This window comes from Phocoena sinus, chromosome 2, assembly GCF_008692025.1.
Source record: "Phocoena sinus isolate mPhoSin1 chromosome 2, mPhoSin1.pri, whole genome shotgun sequence".
In the NCBI taxonomy this organism is placed as follows: domain Eukaryota; kingdom Metazoa; phylum Chordata; class Mammalia; order Artiodactyla; family Phocoenidae; genus Phocoena; species Phocoena sinus.
In genome coordinates, this window is record NC_045764.1 from 25,353,648 (window position 1) to 25,379,585 (window position 25,938).

At 45.9% G+C, this 25,938-nt stretch overlaps 1 protein-coding gene across 1 annotated transcript in view; it reads left to right on the forward strand.

Annotated features, from left to right (window-relative positions):
- Window positions 1–1,799: 1,799 nt before the first annotated feature.
- The window catches only part of IL2RA (interleukin 2 receptor subunit alpha), a 43,814-nt gene continuing 19,675 nt past the window's right edge, over window positions 1,800–25,938 (forward strand). Inside the window, exon 1 of the mRNA XM_032622193.1 lies at window positions 1,800–2,076. Coding sequence (XP_032478084.1) covers window positions 2,013–2,076 — 64 coding nt within the window. The 5' untranslated portion in view covers window positions 1,800–2,012. The remainder of the gene's footprint in view (window positions 2,077–25,938) is intronic.

The window sequence follows — 25,938 nt, forward strand, 5'->3', positions numbered from 1 at the left end:
TTTATTACAAAGAGGGTTAGGGTTAGGGTTATAGTGACTGTAAAGTGGGGGCCCCTGGGAGACACCACCTGGATCAAGGGATCAAAGTGAACATTGTCAATTCTGTATTTGGAACATCACAGTGGCAGCTACTCTTCCATGGTTTGTGGGGAGGAGTTATTTATATTAGACTTCCAATTTTTTTGTAAGTTTATTTCAAAACTATACGATGATCACTGTAGCCAGGCAAAGTCTCCAGCTTAATAACAGGGACAGCCCGGCAGATAACAGGAATTGCCACACTCATCACATGGTTGAAATGTTTCCAGCAATGAGCGTAAGCCTAAAAGATAATCCTGTCACATTTCGACAAAGTATTTCACTCCCGGAAAGAGATCAGTTCATGCTTTTCTCTGCAAACTCTGGTACTTAATCTGGAAACCACTCTTGGTCCATGTGCAGCCTTTCAAAGCCCTTTTCAGAGATCGTAATTACCTTTCTTAGAGAATATCAGGATGTTTTTAGAGAATTATCAACAACACATATTGGAACCATGAATTGCTTTGGCTTGCCTGGATGGTTCTTCCTTTTGTCAATATTTTCACTTGCTTTCTAATATCTTTTAAATTGTATTTTACTATAACTACATGATCACACGAATTTCCACTTAGCAAAACATAGTCAACCATTTCGTGAAAATCAGAAGATAGCTCTGATCTCTAACGGAAGGGACTTCCCTGGCAGTCCAGTGGCTAAGACTCTGCGCTCCCAATGCAGGGGGCCCAGGTTCGATCCCTAGTCAGGGAACTACATCCCACATGCCGCAACTAAGAGTTTGAATGCTGCAACTGAAGATCCCACACACGGCAACAAAAGTCCTGAGTACCCCCAACATCGAAAACCAAAGTCCACATTTTAGTAATGATCCTTGTTTTGGGGTCTTTTTTTCACAAATTTATTTATTTTTGGCTGCATTGGGTTTTCATTGATGCGCGCGGGCTTTCTCTAGTCGTGGCGAGCAGGGGCTACTCTTCATTGCGGTGCGCGGGCCTCTCATTGTGGTGGCTTCTCTTGTTGCGGAGCACGGGCTCTAGGCACGTGGGCTTCAGTAGTTGTGGTGCATGGACTTAGTTGCTCCGCGGCATGTGGGATCTTCCCGGACTAGGGCTCGAACACGTTGTCCCCTGCATTGGCAGGCGGATTCTTAACCACGGCACCACCAGGGAAGTCCCCAGTAATGATCTTTTAAGAGAAAGACACATCTGGTGGCAAAACATCTTATAAAATGACAACTCACATGCAGGAACCCAGAGCATCATGGTGAAATAATTATGGCTAGTACTGATTATAAATCTTGGGAGAGTATTCATGAGTTCTGAGTATGGAGACCCCACCCGGATGCCCACTAGACTTTTTAAAGGGATCCGTGGTCAGACAGCTTTAGGAAATTCCCGTCCAGGACCAAGACTGCTCCCCCACACTCCTGGCATGACCTTGCCCCCCATCTTGTGTGGCACCTGCCCACTCCTCCGGGAGCTGCAAGTCTGGGGAAGGACCTCAGTTTCACAGTGACACCAGTTTATGAAACTCTAGCTGAGACCACTGCCAAGAAGTGCTTACTCAACCCTCCTTCAACGGCAGGGGGAATCTCCCTCCCCTTTTCAGGGGGACGCTGAAGAAAGGATTCATACACGAACCCCAATCTTCTCACCAACCCCGGCCCACACCTCCCAGCAACTGAACTTGAAAAAAAAAAAAGCTGGTTAAAACCACTTCCTATATTTGAGACTAGAGAAGAGAGTGGTAGGCACGATTTCCTGACTGAACAAACCAGGCTAATACTTATATAGAGCAAGTGCTGACTGTCCTAGAGACGGATGGACCAGTGAGGATGACAACCTGGGCGGATTGATCCTCCCCCCAGCCTCCCAGCGCGATGCCAGCAAGAGGCTGAAAGGAAACCCAGCATTCTGCAGAGAAGTACCTTTTCTTCCTGGCCCTCACATCGGCAGCTGATCCCAGGGGCCCGGAGGATGGAGCCAGGCTTGCTGATGTGGGGATTCTTCGTATTCATCGTCGTACCTGGCTGCGTGACAGGTAAGGGGTCACTGGTGTCCTCGGAGTCCTGGGAAGGCTAAGGATGTCGACTCTCCCCAGCCACAGAATCCGAGAGGCACCTAAGTAGAAAGTACGGGGAAGGGGGTTGAATCCTGGGTTCTACCCCTATGTCCACAGCCCACCAGGGGCCCGTTTTATGCCTCAATTATCGCCGACCTATAAAGAGAACTTGGAACGGTGGGCTCTCTGTCGCTCAAAGTCTTTGACGGCTGATTCTGGGAAGAATAGGGTGATGTGATATTTGAATGTTAGCATACTAATAAGCAGAGTCCTCAAGAACTTGGATTTTCCACTGAATTCAGTTTTCCACCGCACCCACAAAGCTGTAAGATAATACTAAGAATCCACTAGGAGTCTAAGACCAGGTGAATGTCTGGCAGACTCACATATGAAACATTGGGATCATTTAAGATCTCAGAAGAGTTAAGCCTCAAGGATGTATACTTTGTTTTTTACTGTCTCGGGAAATAATACCTAGGAAGTTTCTTATATGTGTAACTTTATAGAAGTTTTTAAAAAATAAGCATATCACTTTCAGAACATTAATTCTTATGTTCTTATGTGTATATATGCATGTATGTATGTGTGTGGATATATACATATGTATATATATGAAAGTTTTGAATTCCTTTCATCCTTTCAAAAGGGTTTGTCAGGTTTTTTTTTAAGCAATAAGAAACCACCAACTTCTACCTCAAACCTCCTTCTTAATTGAGTGTGAACTTTCTAATAACATCTTCCCTTGCTTATGCAGGAAAACAGGTAAGATATCAGAGTCTATGATATTATATCCTTCGTTTCTAGATATATAATGGTGCTAAGTGGCCACAGAAAGATATGTTAAGAAGTGAGACAGGATGATGCATAAGGAGTCTTTTTTGCTCGTTTAGGGGAAATGACCGGGTCACTGGGCTGTGAACTGACCCAGGTGTAGGATCTTCTTTACTTTAAAGTGAAAAGTGGACATGATTTTAGGAAGGCTCATAATGAGATTTCCACCTCCACAGGGTCTCTGCAAAGTGGGAGGTCAAGCCAAGCCAGAACAGAAAAGTCTTTACAGTTAATCACGCCTCATCTCTGGGAAACACATTTCAAGTAAACGCGTGTTATTGCCAGCCGATGATGACTTATCTGAAGATTTGAATGGTCTTGTAGCAGTGAGGCCTCCTTCATACACTCACATCTTCAAAAATCTATCCAATACGTCTTGTTCCCCTTTTCAACACTGGAGGAAATACTAAAATGAACAAGACATAGCCTCACTCCTTAAGAGACATATAACCTAGTAAGGGGAAGAAAGGCATAGATATAATAACAGCAGTATGGGTGGAATGGGATAAGATCTAGGGGAGCAGGGGTATATCAGGGAAAGCTTCGTGAAAGCAGCAGCAAAAAGTGCCCTGAGGGGGCAGTGAATTTCCCTGAGTGGAGATTCCAGATAGAGAGGCCCACAGGAGCAAAGACACAGCAAAGCATCAGGGAACAGCCCCCAGCCTTGGACGGGGATGTGGGGTTGCTGGGGATTAAGACTGGAAAGGTAGGATGGCGTCAAATGAATGACCCAAGGCCTTCGTAACAAGTTTAAAAATTTAAAGTTCATTTGGGAGTCAATAAAAGACTACTAGAAAGTAAAAATGACCATTTATAGAGTACCTTCTATGTGCCAGACGTATAAGTCTTCTTTTCCTCTTCATAGCCCCTTTGCAAGGTGGATGTCACCAACCCATGAGATGAGGAAGACCTCAAAACTCAGAGGTCACACAGGCAGTGACAGAGCCAGGACTCAAGCCCAGTTTTCTCAGCCATGTGTTCTTTCTGGTCCCTGCAGACAGGGTCCGAGCTCTACAGAGATGATTCCGTAGAGAGAGTAGGTGCACAGACAGGGCGTGAAATGGTCCCATCCAGAGGCAAGTGAGGACTTGGTAGCTAAAGAGAATGATACGGGCTGAGTTTCTGGGATCCACATATGGCTTAGGAACCACTCCAGGGTGAGAAATAATCTCATCTCAGGCTTCTTCCTCCCAGGGGAACCCAGTCTTCAAATAAACAAATCTTTTTATTCCTCAGAAGGGAGAGGTTGCTAACGAAATCAATCAGACTGTCAACAGATGCAATTTCTAGCTGATTCATAAGGCAGATTTTCAGTCTGAAAATTTCCAAAGCCACCATTTAAAATTGTGATGGGTGACAGGGGATGTATTAGTCAACGTGAGTGTTTTGAGTCTCTGTATTACTGGGTCCTGGGATGTGGTTGAAAAGAGAATTCTCCTGATGTTGCCAACAGGCACGTTATTGAAGGTGCCTTTCTCAGCATTGTGGAAATTCTGAGAGTTTATCTATGCCTTGATCATCTTTCTTTCATTCTAGGAATTCTGTGATCAAATCTTCATGCCCTAGACTCAAAAAAAAAAAAAAAAAAACACAATGCGGAAACCCATTAAGATGATATTTTTGTCTAATTATCCCTTCTTGTAAAGATGACTGCCCACACTGGAATTTCCATCTTCACATGTATCATTAAAACACAAAATGTTTAACTCTGCATATTTAATCATTCAATTTCTCTAGATCCCAAGGTGTTATTACCACTGTTTCCTTGCTCATCTTTAAGATGTACTTTGGAGAAGATGTATATATATATATATATATATATATATATATATATATATATATATATATATATATATGGGGCTTTGGTAAATTAGGAAGTACCTCATGAAACAGTTGCTACTTTCTTTAAAAACAGCATGTCTTAAATAGGCAGTTCTGTTTATCACCCGTACATCTGCTCCTTTTGAGATCTGAGAGAATTAAGGCACCAAAAAGAGTTGACTTCACTGATGGACAGTCAGCTAGAGATGCTATAGAGGACAGCTGATGAGCTCTACAGCTCCTATCCTCAACTTCACTCATCCGAAAAGAAGACTTCTTAGCTTCTTTGGCTAAAGCCCTGAGTAGTCTGGAGGCTTCTGTGTTGTTTCTTGTTGAAGTCATTCCTATCATAGCGACAGTCACACTTAAGTCAGGCTAGCCCTCAACGTGGTGGTCATTCAAGTTCATTTTCCGCTCCCTTCATTTCCAATGATCAGTAGAAACTGTAAAAATAACAGAGTTCCTTTGGGAAGGGGGGCCATGTCACCTGAGGTCAGTGGATAGAAGAGTCAGGGATACTCAACTTCGCAGGGAACAGAAAGTGGTCCAAGGCACCTCCGAACGACCATCGTTGGAGGAGGTGAAGGGCGTGATTTTTGGCAAATTTCTATACCTCCCTGGGCCTCGGTTTCTCTGAAAAATGAAAAGGTTGATGGAGCTGATCCTGAGACTGACTTCTAGCTCTATCGCTCTATGTCAAGAATTCTGAACAGGAAATAAAATAAGCTCTGTCGAAAGGCCTTTTCAAGCCGGCGTACTTTTGGATGAAAAAGTTTCCAAACCGAAGACATACACAGCAGGGTCTGGGTTAAGAGACCTTTGCGGGCCCAAGTGCCGAGGCTGACGTATCATTGTAGGTTATTTCCAACTCCTGGAAGGTACCGTGCAGCACTCAGGCGAGGTTGTAAACGTCAAGGCAAAAACACTTCTCACTGCTGGGTGAGGCTCCTGCTATTCGCTTTTCGGGCATTTTTGCCCTCAAATGATTTCCTTGCTTCTCACAGGGGAGGACTTACATGAGTGGGGACCTCCTTCTCTTTATCCGAGGCCATTCCCTATGAGTAAAGGAAAGAGGACCTTAATTCAATCGATTGTTTCAAAAAGCTATAAGCCCTGCATCCCTGAAAGTGGTCAAGGCTTTCCAGCCACGTCAGGGGAGCCACAGAGGGGCGCGTATGCTGGCTGGGAAGATGGATGGGGCGGAATTCCAGTTGTTCTCTGCTGCCCTCCAATCTCTATGTTTTAACTTCCCCTCCTAGAAAGTGAAATTAGGGATATGTGTCTTTCATACTTTTCAAATGAAAGAGCACCCAGATGGCAAACCAGTAGATTCTTGGCTTTAGGAGAGGACCTTGGCTTTTGTTCATCATCTGCTCCCCTGCCCCAGACTTTAGGCGGCAGTGAGAATCAGAAAAGGAAGGAGACTTGAGTGGAAAGGTGACAGAGGCTGGGTGGGGGATGCCGCTGAAAAGGTAAAACTTTGGGAACTTCCCTGGTGGTGCAGTGGTTAAGACTCTGCACTTCCAACGCAGGGGTCACAGGCTCGATCCCTGGTCAGGGAACTAAGATCCCACATGCTGCGTGGCAAGGCCAAAAAAAAAAGGTAAAACTTTGAACTGTGGGTTTATTCGTGTTTGGTGAATGTCCAACAGCCAAACAGAGTAAAGAGTTCCTCTATCCTTTTCCTCTCCATTAACCCCTGGGCTCCCTTTCTCTGCAAGTGTTTAAGCAGAGCCTAAATGAAAATTTGTCAAAAGTGGTGTAGAGATTTCCCAAGCCAGGCAGGAATGGCCTCTGATCCCTTTGGACTTAGAACCTAGGATTCCTCCTCTCCAGGCTAACAATGTGTGTCACCTTGGTACCAGTCATGGCCCACCCAGGGGCCCTCTGAAGCCACTGGGGGTATCTAAACTTCCAGACACTCTCCTCTCTTGTTCTTCACCCAGGCAGGTATCAGGGGAAGAGAGATTGGAGACCCTTAATGAGCTCCCTCATCCCCTCTTTGGCCACCCTTTCTAGTAATTTCTTCAGGAAGTTCTGCTTCAGTGGAGTCAGCCGCTGCCCCAAGTATTATCCAGGGGGCAAAAAAAATGGTCCATAGAACCTCACCACATAAAGACAGACCTCATTTGTCACTCCTATACATACATCCTGAATCTCCCAACAGGAAGAACAAAGTGATAGCAAGACTCCATCTGGCTTAATCTTTCTTGAGTGGTGAGTCCTTGAGCAAATTTGATGAGTGCTGTTAACTGTCTCCTTAGAAAACTGTACATATGCACAAAATTTTGAGGATAATATTTAGGGTTGTAGCCTCCCTATCAACCAGGGTCTCCAGGAAGGACCTCCAATGAGGTTCTTTAATATCTGAACAGCTATAGTTGTGAGCACAGAGGATGAGACACAGGAAGTTATGTTCCCTGGTAAGGGAGCTATAGTTGGCTTGGCAAAAGCAACCTAAAAGGCCCTGGGTGCCTAGACAAGATAGTAAGAAAAAGGTACCAAGGACACAAGGCAAGCAGGAAAAGTGAAGAGCCAGGACTAGAATCCAGGCTTCCCAAATTCCAGTCCAATATTCCCCTTAGGTCTTCACGTCGACTCTCAGTGACATCCATCCATCCATCTTTCCATCCATTGATCCATCCATCTTTCCATCCATCCATCCATTCATGCGTTAGGATTACCAAGATGGAAAAGGTCTTTGCTCTTAAACTGCTTCTGGCTTAAGACTGGAGATAAAACATCTGCTGAGCAACTCCCACCTTGAAGACTTGCCAGTGGAGGCAGCAGTGTTTGCCAGTGAGTCAACAGCCATCACTGAATCCCTCCCCCTCTCAGGCTTTCAAATAAGTCACCCATTTAGGGGAAAACAATAATAGAATCATCTCTAGGTATTTTCCACTTTAAGATTACTCAGGAAGTTTTTGGCTGTTTGACTTGTTTGGAGGTTACTCTGGGATTTGCCTCCATCAGGGAGAAAACACAAGTCCAACTGGGAAATGTATTTAGAGCAGTGGTTCCTAGCACAAACTGCACATTACGTGTGCGTCTGGGAAACTTTAACAAATGATGCCCAAGCCTCACCCAAGACCAATTAAGACCAATTAGGTCAGACTCTCTGGGGATGAGAATTGGACATAAAGATAACATTATTTTTAAGCTCCTCAAATGATTCGAGATGCGGTTAGGATTGAAATCCACAGAATAATGATTCCATGGTTGGTCCAATTCCATTGTTTTATTTCTATTCACTAGGAATAGGTGCCCTAGCACAGTATTTCCCGAAGTTTAATCTATTACAGATCACCTAGGGGCTTGTTGTGAGGTAGATTCTGACTCAGGATGTCAGGGGTGGGGGCTGAGATTCTGGTTCAGGCTCCCTGTGAGGCCCATGTTGCTAATGCCCTAACCCCATTTTGAGTAGCAAGGCTGTCACAGGAGAGAAGAAATGTGTGCTGTGTCCACCCCACACAGAACTTGCAAGTAAAATGGGAAAACCAGTCTGGGAAAGACACAAGATCAAATATTACAAAGTGGTATGTAGCAAAGTTGACACATGCCACAGCGACCAAAGCAGGGTAAGGTGCTTCACGGGGCGTTCAGAAAGGCTGCTTGGAGAAGGTGGCTCTAAGCTTGTGCTTGTGAATCTCAGAAGACGCTGGAGGGTGGTGTTTCCTAATGATGTTGCTACAGTTGTATACGTGGGTCATGCTCCTTGAGTAACAACTGAAAATTGAGGTGTTAATGAGAGCAACGAAACAAATGACGCATATTTCAAATATTGAGTTGGCCAAAATGTTTGTTTGGGGTTTTCCGTAAGATGGTACGGAAAAATCTGAACGAACTTTTTCATATTTTGTGTTGGCTGCATGCAAGATGAGGCTCAAATGGCTAATGATGATCTGATAAAAACTAGTACTTTTGCTCCGACAAGAAGCACCTGTGTTCTCCTCCTCTCATTTTGATCCTCTAGTGTCTACACACCTTGCTGGGGTCTGGTAGACTTCATTCCCACAATGGGTCACTGAATCAGCATCACCAGGACCACATGACACCTCTGGGTAACAGTCAAGAAGTCCAGGGTCTTATTCCCCTACATCCAAATTGTGCCCTGACCTAGCCCTGGCCAACGGCACACCACAAGGCCAGAGCTCTGGGACCTCCATCCTGACCGCCCACGTGACACTTTGCCCCCACCCACCCTGGCCACGCGGCTTTCCATCAGCCATGGTGCCTGCACTCTGAACCCAGCGTCAGGTACCCAGGAGGATTTCAGGCAGCAGAAACACTAAGGCACCAAAGTGTGGATGCCATGGGTGGGGGGTGACCAGAAGCTCACAAGGGACCAAGTAAGGTGAACAGCCTGGGTCAGACTAGTCAGACCTGCTTCTTGGGTTGCTTTCCCCCCCTTTTCCAATCATTCTGGATGCAGTGAAAGGCCAGGCTGGCATCAGGAGGCTAGGAACAGTTAAATAATTTTTCCCAAAAGAAGAAGAAGAAGAAGAAGAAGAAAGCAGGTTTCTAAAGAATAAAAAGTAAGTGCTAAGGAGGCGACTGGTTCCTTTAAAAGAAAGAGCGTGGAAAGCCCGCTGGTCTTCAGGAGGCCCTCTTGAGAGAGAAAGCTGAGTGGTGGGCGAAGCTGTGAACTGGAGAACAGACGGCTAGCTGGGGCAGGCCTGGCACAAACCCTGATCCCAGTACCCACTTTTTCCTTTGAGGCTTATTTGCCTTCAGCCTTGTTGCAGGAAACTTTTTTTTTTTTTTTTTTTTGGCTATGCCGCGTGGCTTGTGGAATCTTCGTTCCCCGACCCGGGACTGAACCCGGGGCCACGGCAGCGAAGGCACCGAGTCCTAACCACTGGACCACCAGGGAACTCCCCAAGAAACATTTTAAACACGAATGATAATAACAAGAGCTAATATTCACAGCCTACATGCTCTCTTACAGGCATTATGTGAAAACGTAGTGTTCCTTCCAATAATCCTGAAAATCAGGTCGGCCTTGCTCTCACCCCCATTTTGCATCTGGTAAACTGAGGCTCACAAAAGTGAGTAAGTTAGCCCATGGAACACAACCGGGGTGGGGAGCGAGGATGTGAACCAGGCTGGAGTGGTGCAGAGCCCTCTTTCTTGATGATTCTCCTGAACCCACGTTAGTAAACAAGTTTACTTTCACTTTTTTAAAAGTGGAAGAGTCCGCTCTGAAGAGGTCCCGCTGCTGCTGTGGTTGTGCGTAAGTGAACGAGCCTGTTCCTACAGACTCCGACCCCAGATGCCCAGCAGCGATCCCTCCATCTCCTCTAGGAGCTGACCTCTTTGGGCACACAGAGCCCCTGCAGACTTAAATTCTCTGAATCCCGCTCTCCCCCTCCTTCTATGCCCCAAACAGCAGCTCGGGGTGTCTTTCCTGCATTTGACTGTGCTTGAAAGAAAGCACTCGAGTCGAGCCACGTCTGCCCCAGACGCCCACGAAACAGAGGAAATTCTGAGCACCTCCGGGCATGAGTCAACCCCACCACGTTCAGGAATCTCTGCCCACAGAATCACCCACTCTTTTCTGTTTGGGCCCAAAATAGATACCTCCTTCAGAAGTCTTGCTTCTTTTTGTATCCTCAGCAATAAGAAAACAAAGGTGAGGATAGGTGTGCCTCTGAGGCATGATGGTGGGAATCTTCTCTGCTGTGAAGTTTTTCAGAGTGAAAACAGTGCTGCCAAGGTAGACAGACAGGATGGGTGTGACAGGTGGAGGAGGGACACAGGAGGATGGATGGGGACAGTCTCACCTGTGGCATCACCTTCAGGCACTGCTTCATTCCTTTGTTGATTCATTCATTCGGCAAATATTTATTGAGCAACTACTATGTGTCAGATACAGGGTTAGGAGATGAATGTAACCCAGTCCTTGGCCTCCAGGAACACACCATCCAGCAGGAGAGAAATATATCGCACAGATAATGCCAACATAAGCTGAGATCTAAAATGCAAATACAAAGAAAGAGTGGATGGAACACACAGACAAATGTTTGTTCCTATACGAGTCCCCGTACCTCTTTTTTTTTTTTTTTTAATTTATTTATTTATTTTTTTTCGGCTGTGTTGGGTCTTCGTTTCTGTGCGAGGGCTTTCTCTAGTTGTGACGAGCGGGGGCCACTCTTCATCGCGGTGCGTGGGCCTCTCACTATCGCGGCCTCTCTCGTTGCAGAGCACAGGCTCCAGATGCGCAGGCTCAGTAGCTGTGGCGCACGGGCTTAGTTGCTCCGCGGCACGTGGGATCTTCCCAGACCAGGGCTCGAACCCGTGTCCCCAACATTGGCAGGCAGATTCTCAACCACTGCGCCACCAGGGAAGCCCTCCCTGTACCTATTGAATCAAGAACTGCCTCACCTTTACACTAACATTTGGGACAGAAAGGAGGGCTGAGAGCATTACTTGGTCATTATCAACTACTGAAGTTATTAAAATCAAACACCACAGATTTTGAATTTATAACAACATAGAGGATGTGCAGAAGCTTTCTTTTGCTCGAGAAAGTCCCTGACCGAGAAAGTGGGAACATTTCAGGTGGGAGTAGTTACATTCCTTGAAGAAGAAACTAATGGCTCCCACAGCCCCCAGGTATTGCAGAAGTACCATTTATACACAGTGCTGACCGATGGCACGTCCTCAGCGGAGTGTGAACCATTCCCCAATTCTAAACGCCCAGGAAGGACCTTCCTCTCCAAGGAAGAGATGAAGGGAACCTAGTCAGTCCGGTTACCTTATATACTTAAAAGCAAAGCAACAGTGTTTCTTTAAAACATATATATATATAGTATGTGTTTATGTGTATACATGTTTGTGTATGTATACACATACATATATATACTATGTATATATACATATAAGTGTATATATGTACGTGTGTGTACATATACACACACATGTATATAATATGTGTATATATGTGTGTGTGTGGATAACTACATATACATAGTTTCATGAAATGAGGTCCTTGGAGCAAATTGGCTCATCTCCTCAGAGAAAGATCATGATACCAAATAAAGGGCAGAGGAATCATTTCTAAGTTTTGCTTGAAATCCCCGAAGGCTAAGTTGACGTCAGCTTCTTCCTGCCTCGGGGCTCTGTGAGTTTCCCGGGAGTTTCGGGGGAGGCTGCGCATCTGGCATCTTTCCTGGTTGCGGCCGGGGCTGTCACGGGGTCCCCGGCTGATGAAACCCGCCAGAGCCTGCACACCCAGCTGAATGTGGTATCCGTTTCCGGTCCCTGTGGTGGTGACACCTCTGTTCAGAGCCTGATTTAGAATAAAAGGATCTTTGTGAAGAGAAAACTCCTTATTTTAAGTGGAAAGCAAAACAAACAACTACAAAAAAAAAATTACAAACCCCAAAACCTTTTAAAAATAAAAGGGCAGTTTCCGCTGACACCCTGCTGACACCCAGGAGAGCACAGTACCGCAAAGGGTGAGCATTTCGGCTCTGATGTGCAAATGGGTCGTTGTTTATCTCACTTTTGGCTTTCAACGCCTTTCACTGGCCATCAAGTTTCACTTTCCCTCTTCCCAGGGTTTCGTTAACCTCACTCCTCTAGCCTGAGTTTGCAGTGGGCTTGTGCAGAGGGTCTGCGAGCAGAGCTGTCAGGACACCTCAGCCTCCCGCCCTCCTCCTCCTGGGAGAGTAAGTGTGTGCGCTGCACCTGTTACCTCACAGAAGCCTCACAATGACCCTGTGAGTCAGGTACCACCATGATCATTCCCATTTTACAGATGAGGAGACTGAAGTTGTGAAGCAGTCATTCCTGCGCCCAAGAAAGTGATGGAGGCGGGCTACCGGCTCCATCCCTGTACAAAGGAAGCACACAGTCAACAGGTCTCATTAACTCCCGTGGGCTTCTTAGGGTAAGCCTTCCAGGTCTCATTTTAAGTCACTCTTTGATCCATCCCCAAATTAATTCTCCTGAAAACAACTTTCGTGATGCCTTTCCGCAGATCAAAGAGCTCAAATCATTCCCCGCTGCCTGTGGGGCACACTTCCTCTGCCTGGCATCCCATATTCTTTCTGACCTGGACCATCTGCATGTCTTCTGCACATCAGGCCCCCCAGCTCCAGGCACCCCAGCCCGCAGGTCTCCTATTCTGCAACCGTAGCTTCCTCACCTATGATTTCAAAGCCTAGGGGCATCCTCGCCTCTTATAATCTTCCACGTCTCGTCGGCCTATTTGGAATTCTTCCCAACTGGAAAGCATCTTGGGAGAGCAGAAAGGGCTCATGAACTTGGGATTCTGCAGGCTTGGATTCAGATCCTGGTTTGGACTTGTGTGACTCTACTTTCCTTTAAAACAATCGCTGGGTACCATTCTCTGCAGGCTCCAGCAGGGTGGGGGCATCTGATGGACACGGTGTGGCAAGCACTGTGTAAAGAAATGGCGGGTAGCTTGGGAGTGCAGCGGAATGCCCAAAACCAAAGAGACAGGTCCAGGAGGCTTCCCAGAGAAATGTGACAGCAAGGGAGGCCTGCAGGACAAGCAGAAGTCAAGAAGGTGGAAGCGAAGTCGTGAGCAAGGTTAACGACAAAAGACAGAGCATAGTCCACCAGGCTGGAGAGCTCAGGCGGGGGGCAGAGGTGGAGGCTGTTGAGGCTGGGCTGTGAGCTATGTCATGGAGCCTTGCCAAGTACAGGGGCTTCGACTGTATCCTGGGAGGAATGGGTACCACAGAGCGGTGTGGGCAAGGGAAGGATGCAGTCTGGGCTTTAGAGCATTGGCTCTGGCATCCGTGCGTATGACAGCAGGCGGGACAGGGGGAGGGGGTGCAGCCTCGGGGGGCGCTGAGTGACCTAGTGGGGAGCTGGTCATGGGCAGGTTCTTCTAACCTCCATGGGCTTCAGTTGCTGTGGGTATAAAGTGGGATGCGGCGGCCTGCCTACAGTAACCAGGATATAGTAGGTGCTCAGTAAACATGGCTTGCTGGGCTTCCAATCTGCACAGCTAAGGCCCAGAGCACCTCTCCACAGGGCTGTCTCACAGACTTCTCAAACTCAGTACAGCCAGAGCTGTGGCCCCAGGCCTGGTCTTCCTCCTCTATTTCCCATTTTAGTGAAAGACACTACTATCCACCCAGCTGCCCAGGAACCCTGGGCAAATTCCTTATTCCTTTCCCTTGGCTGGCACTCCCTATGAAGCTCCAGTCCCTGTAGAGTCCATCCCGAATGATCTCTGCATGTTAGCACCCAGCATCTGCTCTTCAAGCTCCAGCACCCACCCCACCCCAAGATGCCCACAATGGCCTTCCCACCACGCGGGACACATGTGGGACAGGGCGGGGGACGGTCAGAGCATACAGTGGCCACACGAACAGGATGCAGCCGAGACACAGGGAGGAAACTGTGGATGAACGGGGTCATGTGAGGCTGCGGATCCAAACGCTGGCCTCACACCGACCAGCTGTGCGACTCCGCGAAGGTCACTGACCCTGTCGGGGCCTCACCGCCATCGTGTATGACACAGAGCCAGTAGGAATGACTATGTAATAATTAATCATATTTAAATGTTTCTTATTTATAACTATATTAATCATACTGTAGTACTTTGTATATCAATTTATTATACATTTAATATTTTAATTATAATAATGTACTATATAATAATCATTGTATTAATTGTCATGAATATTCCTAACAGCCTACTTCATAGGGGGCTGTGAGGACCAGAGAGGTCCATATATGTACCCCGATCAGTGCCCGGTGTGCAATGTCTCACACACCTTGGACAGAGTGGGCACTGTCTAAGCATGCGAGGAGATGGATAGGGAGGGTCTCTAAGCCCCTTTCTGTCCCGACATTCTATGGCTTAATAAACACCCTATAGCGGAGTGAAAAGTCATCCCTTCAGCCCTGTGCTGACCGAGCCATTCAGCCCCCCAGCGGCCGGCAAGCTCCCCTACCTGCATCCGGTCCATTTGTAAGCAGAACTGAAGGTTTCAGTTCACACTATGGAAGGAAGTCTATCTAGTTCACGCTACAATTACCACATCCTTGGCGAGTCCCATCTGTCCTTTTCAGCGCAAAGCAATGCCCAGTGAATCATGGGAACAGGTCTTAAGTGCCCATGCCCTTGGAAAGCGCTGCCACCTGGGGTTTAAATTCTATATGAAGCCCGACACAAATGCCCCTTGCCGGACCATCACCTGTGGTCGTCAAGCCTGAGGTGTCTGTTGAAAGGAACAGCACCCACCTACGGCACCGAGCAGAGGGCCGGATTTCGGTGCTACCTAAGAATTTAGGGAAGGCAGGAATGGTGCAGAGCTGGCCCTTTAAAGGGCACTCTGGGGAACACGGAGCCTGTTTCCTTCAGTGGCGGCTGAGGGAGGACAGCCCAGGCTGAGTCCACAGACTGAATTCATCAAAAGCCTTTCAGTTGAGGCTGCTTTTCTGAGGCCAGTCCCCGGAGTACCGGGGAGGGCTTTGGGTCTCATTTAATCGACGATCTTAACATAACCTCTTCCCGACCCTGTGTCACCCACTCCATCATCCGCCCACTCTGACACATCCTCATCCTTCTTCTGTTTATGGGGCAGCGCCTGCCGACATGCAGATTTGGGAAATACGTTCAGGCTGCTGTTTGTCTACCCTGAACCCGACTTAGGCGAGTCACGGTGGACAAGCAGATAAGGGCTGCCCCCAAAGCACCAAGAACCCCAGAACCTTAATCAGCACCTTCCCCTCCGGGCAGTCTGTGGCCTCCATTTCCATGTCTGGATTGACATTCTCCATGCAAGGGTCTGATCCCCAACCAAAATGCACGGTGATGTCTTAGTCCGTGCAGGCTGCTCTAACAGAATACCAAAGCCTTGGGGGGCTCAGAACAACAGAACTTCATTCCTCACTTATTCCTGGAGGCTGGGATCTGAGATCAGGGGGCTGGCGTGGTGGGGTTTGGGGGAGGGCCGTTGTGTCCCCACATGGTGGGAAGCAGAGCGGATGCCAGCTCTCTCATGACTCCTACAGGGGCACAAACTCACCCCTGAGGCTCCACCCTCATGGCCTCATCTCACCTCAAGGCCCTACCTTCTAACACCATCACGCTGGACAGTAAGGATTCGGCATACGAATTTGGGGGGGCAGGGGGGCCTCAAACATTGAATCCAAACAGCACACATATGTGTCCTGTTTAAAACTGAGTGTGATTCTTGAGAGCAGGCGTGAAGAAGAGTGTCCCAGAGTTAGGGGGATGGCAGGCATCTCCGGGAGGTGGAGTGGAGGCGGCAGGTGTGGGTTCCTGCTGACAACACCTGACCCGGGTCCTCCCAGGCTCTGTACACGTGGATTTGGGGTGCCTGCCACACTTAGGGTCCGTGTCAGTGTGGCCAGCTGCTGTTAGAGACCTGAATGGGTGGGACAGTGGGTGGGATTCACCAACGTAGCACATTTCTACTAAAAACATTATTTCGTCCTAAGAAATGGGTTTCAAAGATTTGAAGGAAAACTGCTTTTCGATTTCAGAGAAAAAACACGGGTGTATTTCTATCCCCCTTGTTTTTCTTATCTGACAACCTTTAATTTTCATCAGGTTGACATTCTGCAGTAAACTTGTGGTTAACCCTTTCAAGTACAGAAGTTTGTTATCAGCTAAGGCTCCCAGGGGCAAAACACAACCACCCCCAAAATTTCATTCACAGAAGCATCTGAGACCCCGAAACATGAGAGCTTTGATTCAGGGACAGCTTTCTAGGAGGAATATTGTCGGTTCTCAGTCTCCTTTTTTCCCTTCCAAGGGAAAGAGAAAATAACTAGATTCCCACCCATCTCCCCCACCTTCTTTTTTCTTGGTAATAAGTGTTGATTAAGGAAGAAGATGTTCTCCAGAAGGATCTTACCCCATGAGTCACTCATTCTTGGGTAGTGGAAATTCTGACTCTTTGGCCTGGGAGGCCCAGCCGGGTCTCAGAAACTGTGGGTCAGACACACAGAACTCACAGATGAAGGATGCTAATTACTGCAGAATGAGCCCAGTTGCACTGAGATCTTCCCCTTCAGAGTACACAGCCTCCCCTCTTATTCTTACCCAGGGAATCAGACACCTTTTCTTTGATGCCATTAAATTGCCTTAACCCGTCCCTCCAGCCCTGAGCACAAACAAACTTGGCTCTGCCACGTTCCCCTCAGCATTTATGCTGAACAAAGATGGATACGTGTCTGAATTAACTGATTAATAGACCATAATATCGACCCAATTGCCAATACACTCAAGCATTCATTCAGTGCCTACGGCTGCCCACGTTGAAGAAAGAGTTTAAATAAATAGTAGGTGACATGGACAGCCAACAACAACCAGAAATGACTGGAAGTTTTCAAATTAAACCATGGGGAGCTAGTCGGCAGTGACCAGGAAGTTGACCATGTTTTATTAGATGTGAAGGCCATTGTGAATATAGGTGAGAGGAAGGAAACGAGTGCAGAATTCTCATAAATCGTCCTTAGAAGATGATGTCAAAAGAAACTCCATTTCCTTGCTCTGACACAATCAAGCTTTAAGTAATTAACGTTTTAGATAATTTTTTTTCCAACTCACGAAGGAACCTTACATATTTTATCATTTGGTCCTAAAAACAACACTGCTCGAGAGATAATAGCAACAATCAAGACTTGTGGGACATTTTGCAGATATCAAGGTCCTTTCACTTACATTATTTCCACAGATACATTTCTGTCATTCACAGCCTTGCCATTCACACTCCAGCAAACATTCCACTTATAGTCCCCTGAACCTGGCATTCCCCCTGCCAGGGTGACATATTCTGCTGAACCTGCCAGGTGAACCCTATTCACCCTTCAAACGAGGTACAGCCAGGAGCAGCCTTCCTCCTTACCTGGCTCACAGGCCAGGAAGGATTCCACCCCCCCATCAGGGACACCATGCCAGGAGGCCCAGAAAACCAATCAGCATGGCAAAGGCAGTGACCTGGAGTATCTAAGAAGCTCCTATGGTCACAAGCTCCTTAATGGCTCTGAGGAATCTGCCATCTGCTATTTGATTGGCAGACTCAGTCCCCAAAGCAAAGCAAGGAAATGCTGTCAATCCCTCCCGACAGGAGGGAGTCCAGTGTTTGACAAACCCACTTCCCAGATTAAAGGAAAAAGATGGGGGGGGGGCAGTTGTGGTACCCAGTGGTGAATCACGGAGGCAGAGAATACCTCACCTGCAGGCATTTACCGTGACACTAGCGCATCAGCTCTGTGCTCTGGGACCCTAGGATGCTTGGCTTGACGATATTTTAAAAGACATATCGGAGGCGGCGAGACACGGGAGGTGGAGGGAAAGGATAAGATGCTACTGCTCTGGCGGGTCTGCAGCTGGGAGGGCTGCAGGAGAGTGGTGAACGTTACAGAAGAGAGGGGGCGTATGCGAGGCTCCGCAGAGGTCTAAGCAAGGACTCTTGAGAAGGGTTTGGACCTGACGGCAAAGGAAAGTGGAATTTAAGGGAGATGCTGAAGTGTCACATCACAGGAATGTCAGGGTCACCAAGAGAAACAAGGACAAGCAAAGGAACAGAGGATTGTCTGTGTGTTTGTTGTTAACTTTTTTTTATGTATAAAGTTTTTATTTTGTGATTTCCTCAGGATACATTTCCAGATATAGGATGCATGGGTAAAAGACTGTGAAGATTTTGATAACTATGTATTGAAGCTCTGTATTGTAATGGTTAAGATGTTGGGCTTTGGAGTTTAGAATGAGCTGGGTTCAAATTCTAGTTCTGCTTTATCTTGGACCAGCTACTGTAAATCTGTGTTTTTAACTTTTTATTTTGAGATAATTATAGACTCACATGCAGTTGTAAATAATAATATCGAGAGATCCAATAGAGCCTTCATTCAATTTACCTCCAAATTATAGCATGATATCACAACCAGGAAATTGACCTCGCTACAATCCATCAGTCTTACTCAGATCTCACCAATTTTATATGCTCTCATCCGTGCATGTGTGTCTTTGGTTCTACACAACTGTCCCACATGTGTAGATTCATGTGACCATCACCAGAGCCAAGATACACAGCAGTTCTCTTCACAAGGATCCTTCCCGCTGCCCTATCATGGCCACAGCCACAGGCCTCCTTCCTCCCTAATCCCTGGCAGACACTAAGCTGCTCTCCATCTCTATAATTTTGTCATTTTTAAGACTGCAAAATAAATGGAATCACACAATATGTAACCTTTGAAACTGGCTTTTTTTCACTCAACTTAATTCCCTTTCTGCACGTAATTCTCTTATGATCCATCTTTCTGCACATAATTCCCTTGAGATCCAGCTTTCTGCACACAATTCCCTTGTGATCCATCTTTCTGCATTCCTTAGCTGGCATTATCCTGTAAAAAAAAGGTGTTTCTTCCCTACCCACCCCATGCCACACTTCTTTAGTATCACTCTCGATTGCTCTCTTTTAAAATTATTTCATTATTTTATTACTCCCACCATTGATTCTCTTGGGTTTACTAGACACACTACCGTATAATCTGCAAGCAGAGATAGCTTTATTTCTTTTCTTTCCAGTTTTTATGCCCCTACATTCTTTCATCTGATTGAATTGACTAAAACCCCAATGGCAATGTTAAGTAGAAGAAGAAATAGTATCTTCACCTAGAAGCTTTGAACAGAGTTGAAGTACCAGAGGATGGCCAGATGGAAAGGCGGAAGGCATTCCGTCTAGACTAGAGCTCAGGGCTAGAGGTAGGAATTTAGAAGAGGCAGTACAGCATCCTGTCAAGACCATGGCTCGGAAGCCTAGATGAGCCTCCAGCTCCATCCCTGTGGGTCCTCTAGCTGGGCGACCTCGCTGGGTAACCTCAGGCAATTCTCCAAACCTCGTTGTGCCTTGATGTCTCATTTGTAAAATGGCAGTAATCATGATAATGTCCACTTCATAGTACAGTTGTCAGGATCAGATTAGTTCATATGTGTGAGGGCTTGTTACTGTTACTTAAAAATGAATTAATAGAAATTGAGCTATTTGTAATGAGGTGGATGGACCTAGAGTCTGTCATACAGAGTGAAGTAAGTCAGAAAGAGAAAAACAAATACCGTATGCTAACACATATATATGGAATTTAAGAAAAAAAAATGTCATGAAGAACCTAGGGGTAAGACAGGAATAAAGACGCAGACCTACTAGAGAATGCACTTGAGGATATGGGGAGGGGGAAGGGTAAGCTGTGACAAAGCGAAAGAGTGGCATAGACATATATACACTACCAAACGTAAGGTAGATAGCTAGTGGGAAGCAGCCGCATAGCACAGGGAGATCAGCTCAGTGCTTTGTGACCACCTAGAGGGGTGGGATAGGGAGGGTGGGAGGGAGGGAGACACAAGAGGGAAGAGATATGGGAACATATGTATATGTATAACTGATTCACTTTGTTATAAAGCAGAAACTAATACACCATTGTAAAGCAGTTATACCCCAATAAAGATGTAAAAAAAAAAAAGAATTAATAAACATGTACTCAAACTTTCTCAGTTTTAATTTCTAATATGGCAAACAATGATGGACATAACCCACAAAAACAAAAGCTTTGCTGGGGGGGGCGGTCCTCAGTAATTTTTGAGAGTATAAAGGGGTCCTGATACCAAAAGGTTTGAGAATCACTGCCTTCGTCATACTGGTGGTTAAAATTTGAAATACTTCCAAGCTTGTTGGTAAACACCTGCTGCTTTGAACCTGTCAAATGACCCTCCCTACTCATTCCCCTGGCTCCTCCCACATATCAGCACTGAAGGGTTACTGTGTGGCAGACAGGGCTCCAGGACCCTCGGCTTCATCCTCATTGGCATCCTTGGTTCCTGACCCTGCTACCCTGCTTGTTCAACATTTTGAATCTTACTCCTACAGAGAAACCAACTGCATCGCCCTCTGAGCTTTTACGGCGACCTGAGGTCCATGCAAACCTTTTCTCCACACTCTGTCCTCTTCTTCCTTGCTTCTTCCTGAGACATTTATGTTTTCTATTTGAAAGAATTTCCTGGAAGTAAAAGTGAGATTTTTTTTTTTAAAGGTAGACATGAGGGCAACGATAGTGGGCTTTCTTGTGATTCTGATCCCATTACCTTGAGCTGTGTGACCTGGGCGATTGACTGAATCTCTCTGAAACTCAATCTCCTGCTGTACAGAGTGGGGTGACAACATGTCCCTTTGAGGGTTGTAGTGAGCATGGAAGGTGATCTCTACAAGTGAGCAGCACACAGGCAGGGCTCAGATGTGAGTTACTATTATATAAATAGCCCCAAATGGGGGACCTGAGCTCTCTGACTTCAAAGATAATGATCTGAATTAAACCACAACATCTCACAAACACTTCCCAGTAACCCAGATACTTTAGACATAGCTCTAACTCCTAGCTAGAGAGAACCTTCCATAGCAGGGTGAGAAGCATACTCGTTTCTGAAGATAATGATGAGAAAGCACTGAACTGGGAGTCAGGGCTCCGTTCTACTCCCAGGTTTGCCACAATTGGAGGAACGGCACTCAGCCTGTTTCCTTATCAACAAAAGGGGAGATTAACCTAAATCATCTTTGGGGTTTCTCCCAGCTCTCAGATCCTGAGATCCTATTGAGAGGAATAGTCAACAAGTCCTATAATATTTTATTTTGAACCCAAAACACCCGCTTTCTATAAGGCTCAGACTGCTGGGTGGATTTCCCAAGGAATTTGGAGACTTGTCTTTGACATTAGGTATATCTTGGGCTTCTTCTCAGATCTGACACAGAAGATGAATGTCTTTAGGTCAAAAACTACACAATTTCTTTATCCAGTGCCCCAAACTCTTGATGGACTCCTATGTCCCTTGCATAAAGCTTAGTAAATCATCATCTATACGTTTCTGTGCTTAGTGATTTATTCTAATGTTCATCCCCGATCCCTATTGTATAGACGGCCAAGCAGAAGGACACAAAGATGAAGCCATGCACTCAGTGCTGGCTGGGCTGTACGGGTAAACAAAACTTGACCTTGATTCATCCACAGAGCAAAGAATCTTATCTCAGACCCTGTCCACATCCTTTTGAAGCCCCTTCCTTTTCCTTATCTTTCACGTTACACAGGCCACAAGGGCCAGATCAGTGCTCTCTCATTTTGAACAACATCAGAAAAGAATTTTTTTAAAAAATCACCTTGCCCACAGCCATTTTCACCCACCCACCTTTCCTCCAGCCAGGGGAGCTCTCACTGCACCCTTTTAGATGCTTTGCCTGGAAACGAAGTGTTCTGTAAGCAGATTCAGCCCCGCCTGAGGGCCCCGCTCTCGGTCCCCTTGGGGAGGCAGGCCCTCCAGAGGGGGCAGAAGAGGGGGGAAGACGGGCAGCCACTGCTGGGTGCTGAGTGCGGCTACAGCCCCTGCAGCATTGGGGCGCTTGAGAGAAATAGTTTCAGCCTCCACACTCACCCCACTGTGCCCAAATGTGCATTTGACAAGCCCCCCAAGCCACGTGTACACACATTAAAGTTTGAGAAGCTCTGCTGTGAACAAGTGAAGCAGAGTCCTACCAGCTGTAGGAAACCAACTTCCCAGCTCAAAGGACCGACTGCCTTCCAGGTGTTGATATTTCTGGTTAACTCGAGGAACACAAAAACATATCAGCACAAAATTTACCTTAGTTCTGTTCCCTTCTAAAAACAAAACAGCAAGACACCAAGGGGTAGCTTTATTTAGGGGAGTGGAGTTGAGGTCATATGCTAAATGAGAGAAAGGGTGTCAGCATTCCAGATCCAATCAGGAAGCCCTGGTCTGCATCTCTTATCTCAGTGAGTGACAGGCCACTTAGAGGAAGAGAAGGGAGTGCCTTGTTTCACCAAGTTTCTCATCTTTTATTGGAAACCCAAGCAGTAGAAGCTGTACGACTGTCCTTCTGGGAACAGTGGCGGAAAGGAGAGAGCAGACGCCTGGGAGACAGAAAAGCTGGTCTGAATCCCTAAATCTGTTGCTGTGTAACCTACGAATGCCTAATCTTTCCCTCCCTAGCATGGGCCTGGTGAGATGGAGGAGATGAGCCTCTAGCAATTCAGTGGAGGGAAAACAAAAGGCAAAACAACACAGAAAAAAAGGCGAAGCTTGTCCCAGGGTCCGTCACCCTCAGCCACCTTCCTCCCAGACCTGTGCGGTGACACAGCCCAGAGCAAGGTGGCTCTCAATTACTGTCGCTAATGTCGGCTGAAGAAGTCAAAGGCAGCCATGAATTCCTGCATTTCAGTTGAGCCGGGAATTCCTGGAGGCCGCAAGCCTACAAATATCCCAAGGGAGGATGCACCTGGGACAGTGTTTCAGGGACAGGGATGGAGGCTGGGTGGGCACAGGGGGTGGGACATATGAGGTCCTGCCTGTGTCTTTCCAGTTACCATTCTTAGCAAAAATTTGAAATAAGATGTGAAACACTTTCAACATCGGAAGAGCTCAGTTTAACTCTCAATGCAAGGCCTTCGGGAAAATCCCTTGGGATTTTTCAGGATGAATGATAATTACTGGCTCTCTTTCCCCTCTGCCTATATAAAAGGTAGGAGGCAAGACCACATCAATGTTCCTCGGAGCCCATGGTAGGACCCCTCCAGGGTCCCCAGTGTCCCAGCTCTGAGCATTCACCCCAAGTCCCAACACGAGGCTAGTAGTCTCAACTTTTTCCTCCAATCTGCAGGCAGCACACCCTTTCAAAACTCTCAGAAGAGAAAATGACATCCAATCTGGAAATGCACCAATACTTAAAAATGACAGAGAGAAAAACATTTCCCTTCCCACCTTCCAAAAAATATTCTGCATTTGCCTCCTGAGCTGGGAGAATGGGCCAGAGCTGAGAGGAGAGAATAATTTCTGTTAGAAAGTCAGAGCCTCTGGTGGAAGCAAGAAATAGATCTGGAAAGGTGGGTGCAGGAGTAAAGGCAGAAACAGCCCCTGTTTGCTGAATTTCGAGAAATTTTAGAGCTTTTGGAGTAAAACTAGAGAATGAGGGCAGCTGCCACGCTGTGTGAAAATTTGTAAGTGATAATATGGGGAAGGAGGCTGTAAAGACATTTTGCTGGGTCACATAAACAGAACTGCCCTTCAATGTTCCTCTGCAACATTTCAGGAGAGATAAAGTGTTTTCATCCTTTTTTTTTAAGATGTTGTACTGCTGTTTCTTTTACGACACCGCCCTGAGAAGGGCTTTTAAAAATCCCAGATTTATTCCTGTTAAAAGAAACACCGCCCGCACCCCACGTCTACATTTCCTGCATGCTCCCCTGCCCCCAACACACACACTTCCTTCAGGTGATACTTGGAACACTCTTCACGTGGTTCCAGGGAAAAGGGTTATAGTCAAGTTCTTTACTAGTTCTTAGCTATAGACCAGGGAGGTTTCAGTGCTTCTAGATTCCAGGAAAGATGCTTTTATAAAAGGCAAGTCTGTGGGAGTAAGAAGTTCTGGAAATTTCTCTTGTACCCGCACGACCTCCTCAGATGCTCAGGCTAATTTATGATGGTCCTGGAAATTCCCATGGCCTAATTTAGAAAAGCACATCATCATGTAAATAGTTTTTAAGGACACAAAGTTGCCCCGAAGGCAATCTGTCTGCCTTCCTTTCAAATTTCTGTGTTTAGAAACTCTCTTGGTTTGTGGTTGAGTCGTCAGATTCCAAATTCGGCTGAGGTCAATCCTTGATTATTTGTGCTAGTGGATAATCACGAGAATTGCACAATATACTTCTTAATGATTTTTTTGAAGTAAAATTACATGTGGTGAAATGCACAGATCTGAAGTATACAATTTGACGAGTCTGGGCTGTTAACCAAAATTTCAGAAACGGAGACCTGATTGAAATAAAAAGGTGTTACTTGGGGTTTGTTAGGAATGCCCCAGTGACACAGATTCAAGAAGACCTTGAATTGTTTCCCCAGCTACAAAATAAGGGACACTTATAAAGGCAAAACCCCACAAGGTTACAGTTAGTGACATGAGTTGCCTATCAAGAATTATAATTGGAGCTGGCAAGCAGTAAGGGTGCTTATTGAGTAAGAATTGGTTGGGGTCTGAAATGGTTGCATAATTTCAAGGGGAGACCTTGAGACCATAAGGTTGCAGCTGCGGGCAGATATTGTTTTGAAAGTGGCTGGTGGTGTCCTTAAGTTTGATGCAGTTCAGAGAAAATTCAAGTTCTCAGTGGTGCAGGGACATGTCTGAGACCAGGTCCTCAATGGCCCCCAGACTTGAACTGTGACAAGTCCATTATAATTTCAATTTGTCAGCAGGGCAAAGATGTACACTCATATTTCCATCCCCCTACTGTCCCCTTCCAGTCAATCCCCACCCACCACAAGCAACCACTACTTTGACTTCTTTCTGCATACTAGTTTTGTCTTTTCGTAAACTTCATATAAATGGAATCAAACAGTGTGTGTATTTTGTGTCTGTCTTCTTTTGTTCAACATAATGTTTTTGAGATTATTCAAAGCTACTATAAATGTTTTGCTTAAGTCTTTTTGTAGATATGTGCTTTCACTCCTCTTAGATAAATACCAAGGAGTGGAACGGCTGGATCATAGGGCAGGTATATATTTAACTTCATTTTAAAAACTTTGAGTTTGGGCATTATTTTACACTCCCAACAGTAATGGAAGTGAGTTCCAGTAGCTCCTTGCCAACATTTGGTGTTGTCAGTCTTTTATCCATTTTACCCATTCTAATGGACTATTTCATGGTGGTTTCCAATTTGCTTTTTCTTGATATCTAATGATGTCTTCTGCACATTTTCAAGTGCTTATTGATAATCAGATATCTTCTTTGGAGAAGTGACCATTCAAGTCTTTGCCCATTTACTTATTGGGTTGTTTGACTTTTAGTATTGATTTGTAGTTCTTTGTATAATGTGGACACAAGTCTTTTTGTCAGATATATGTGTTGCAAAGATTTTTCTCCCAGTCTACCTGCAGCATTCATTTTTTCATGTTCTTAATGCCTTAGGAAGAGCAGAAGTTTTACATTTACTATTATTTTATGGTTAGTGCTTTTTGTGTCTTCCCTAGGAAATCTTTGCCTATCCCTAGCTTGCAAAGCTATTCGCCTTTATGTTCTTTTAGAAACGTAATAGTTTTATCTTTTATGTTTACATCTATAATGTATGGATTTGGTGTATGGATGGATCTTTTATGTTTAAATATACAATAAAATTAATTTT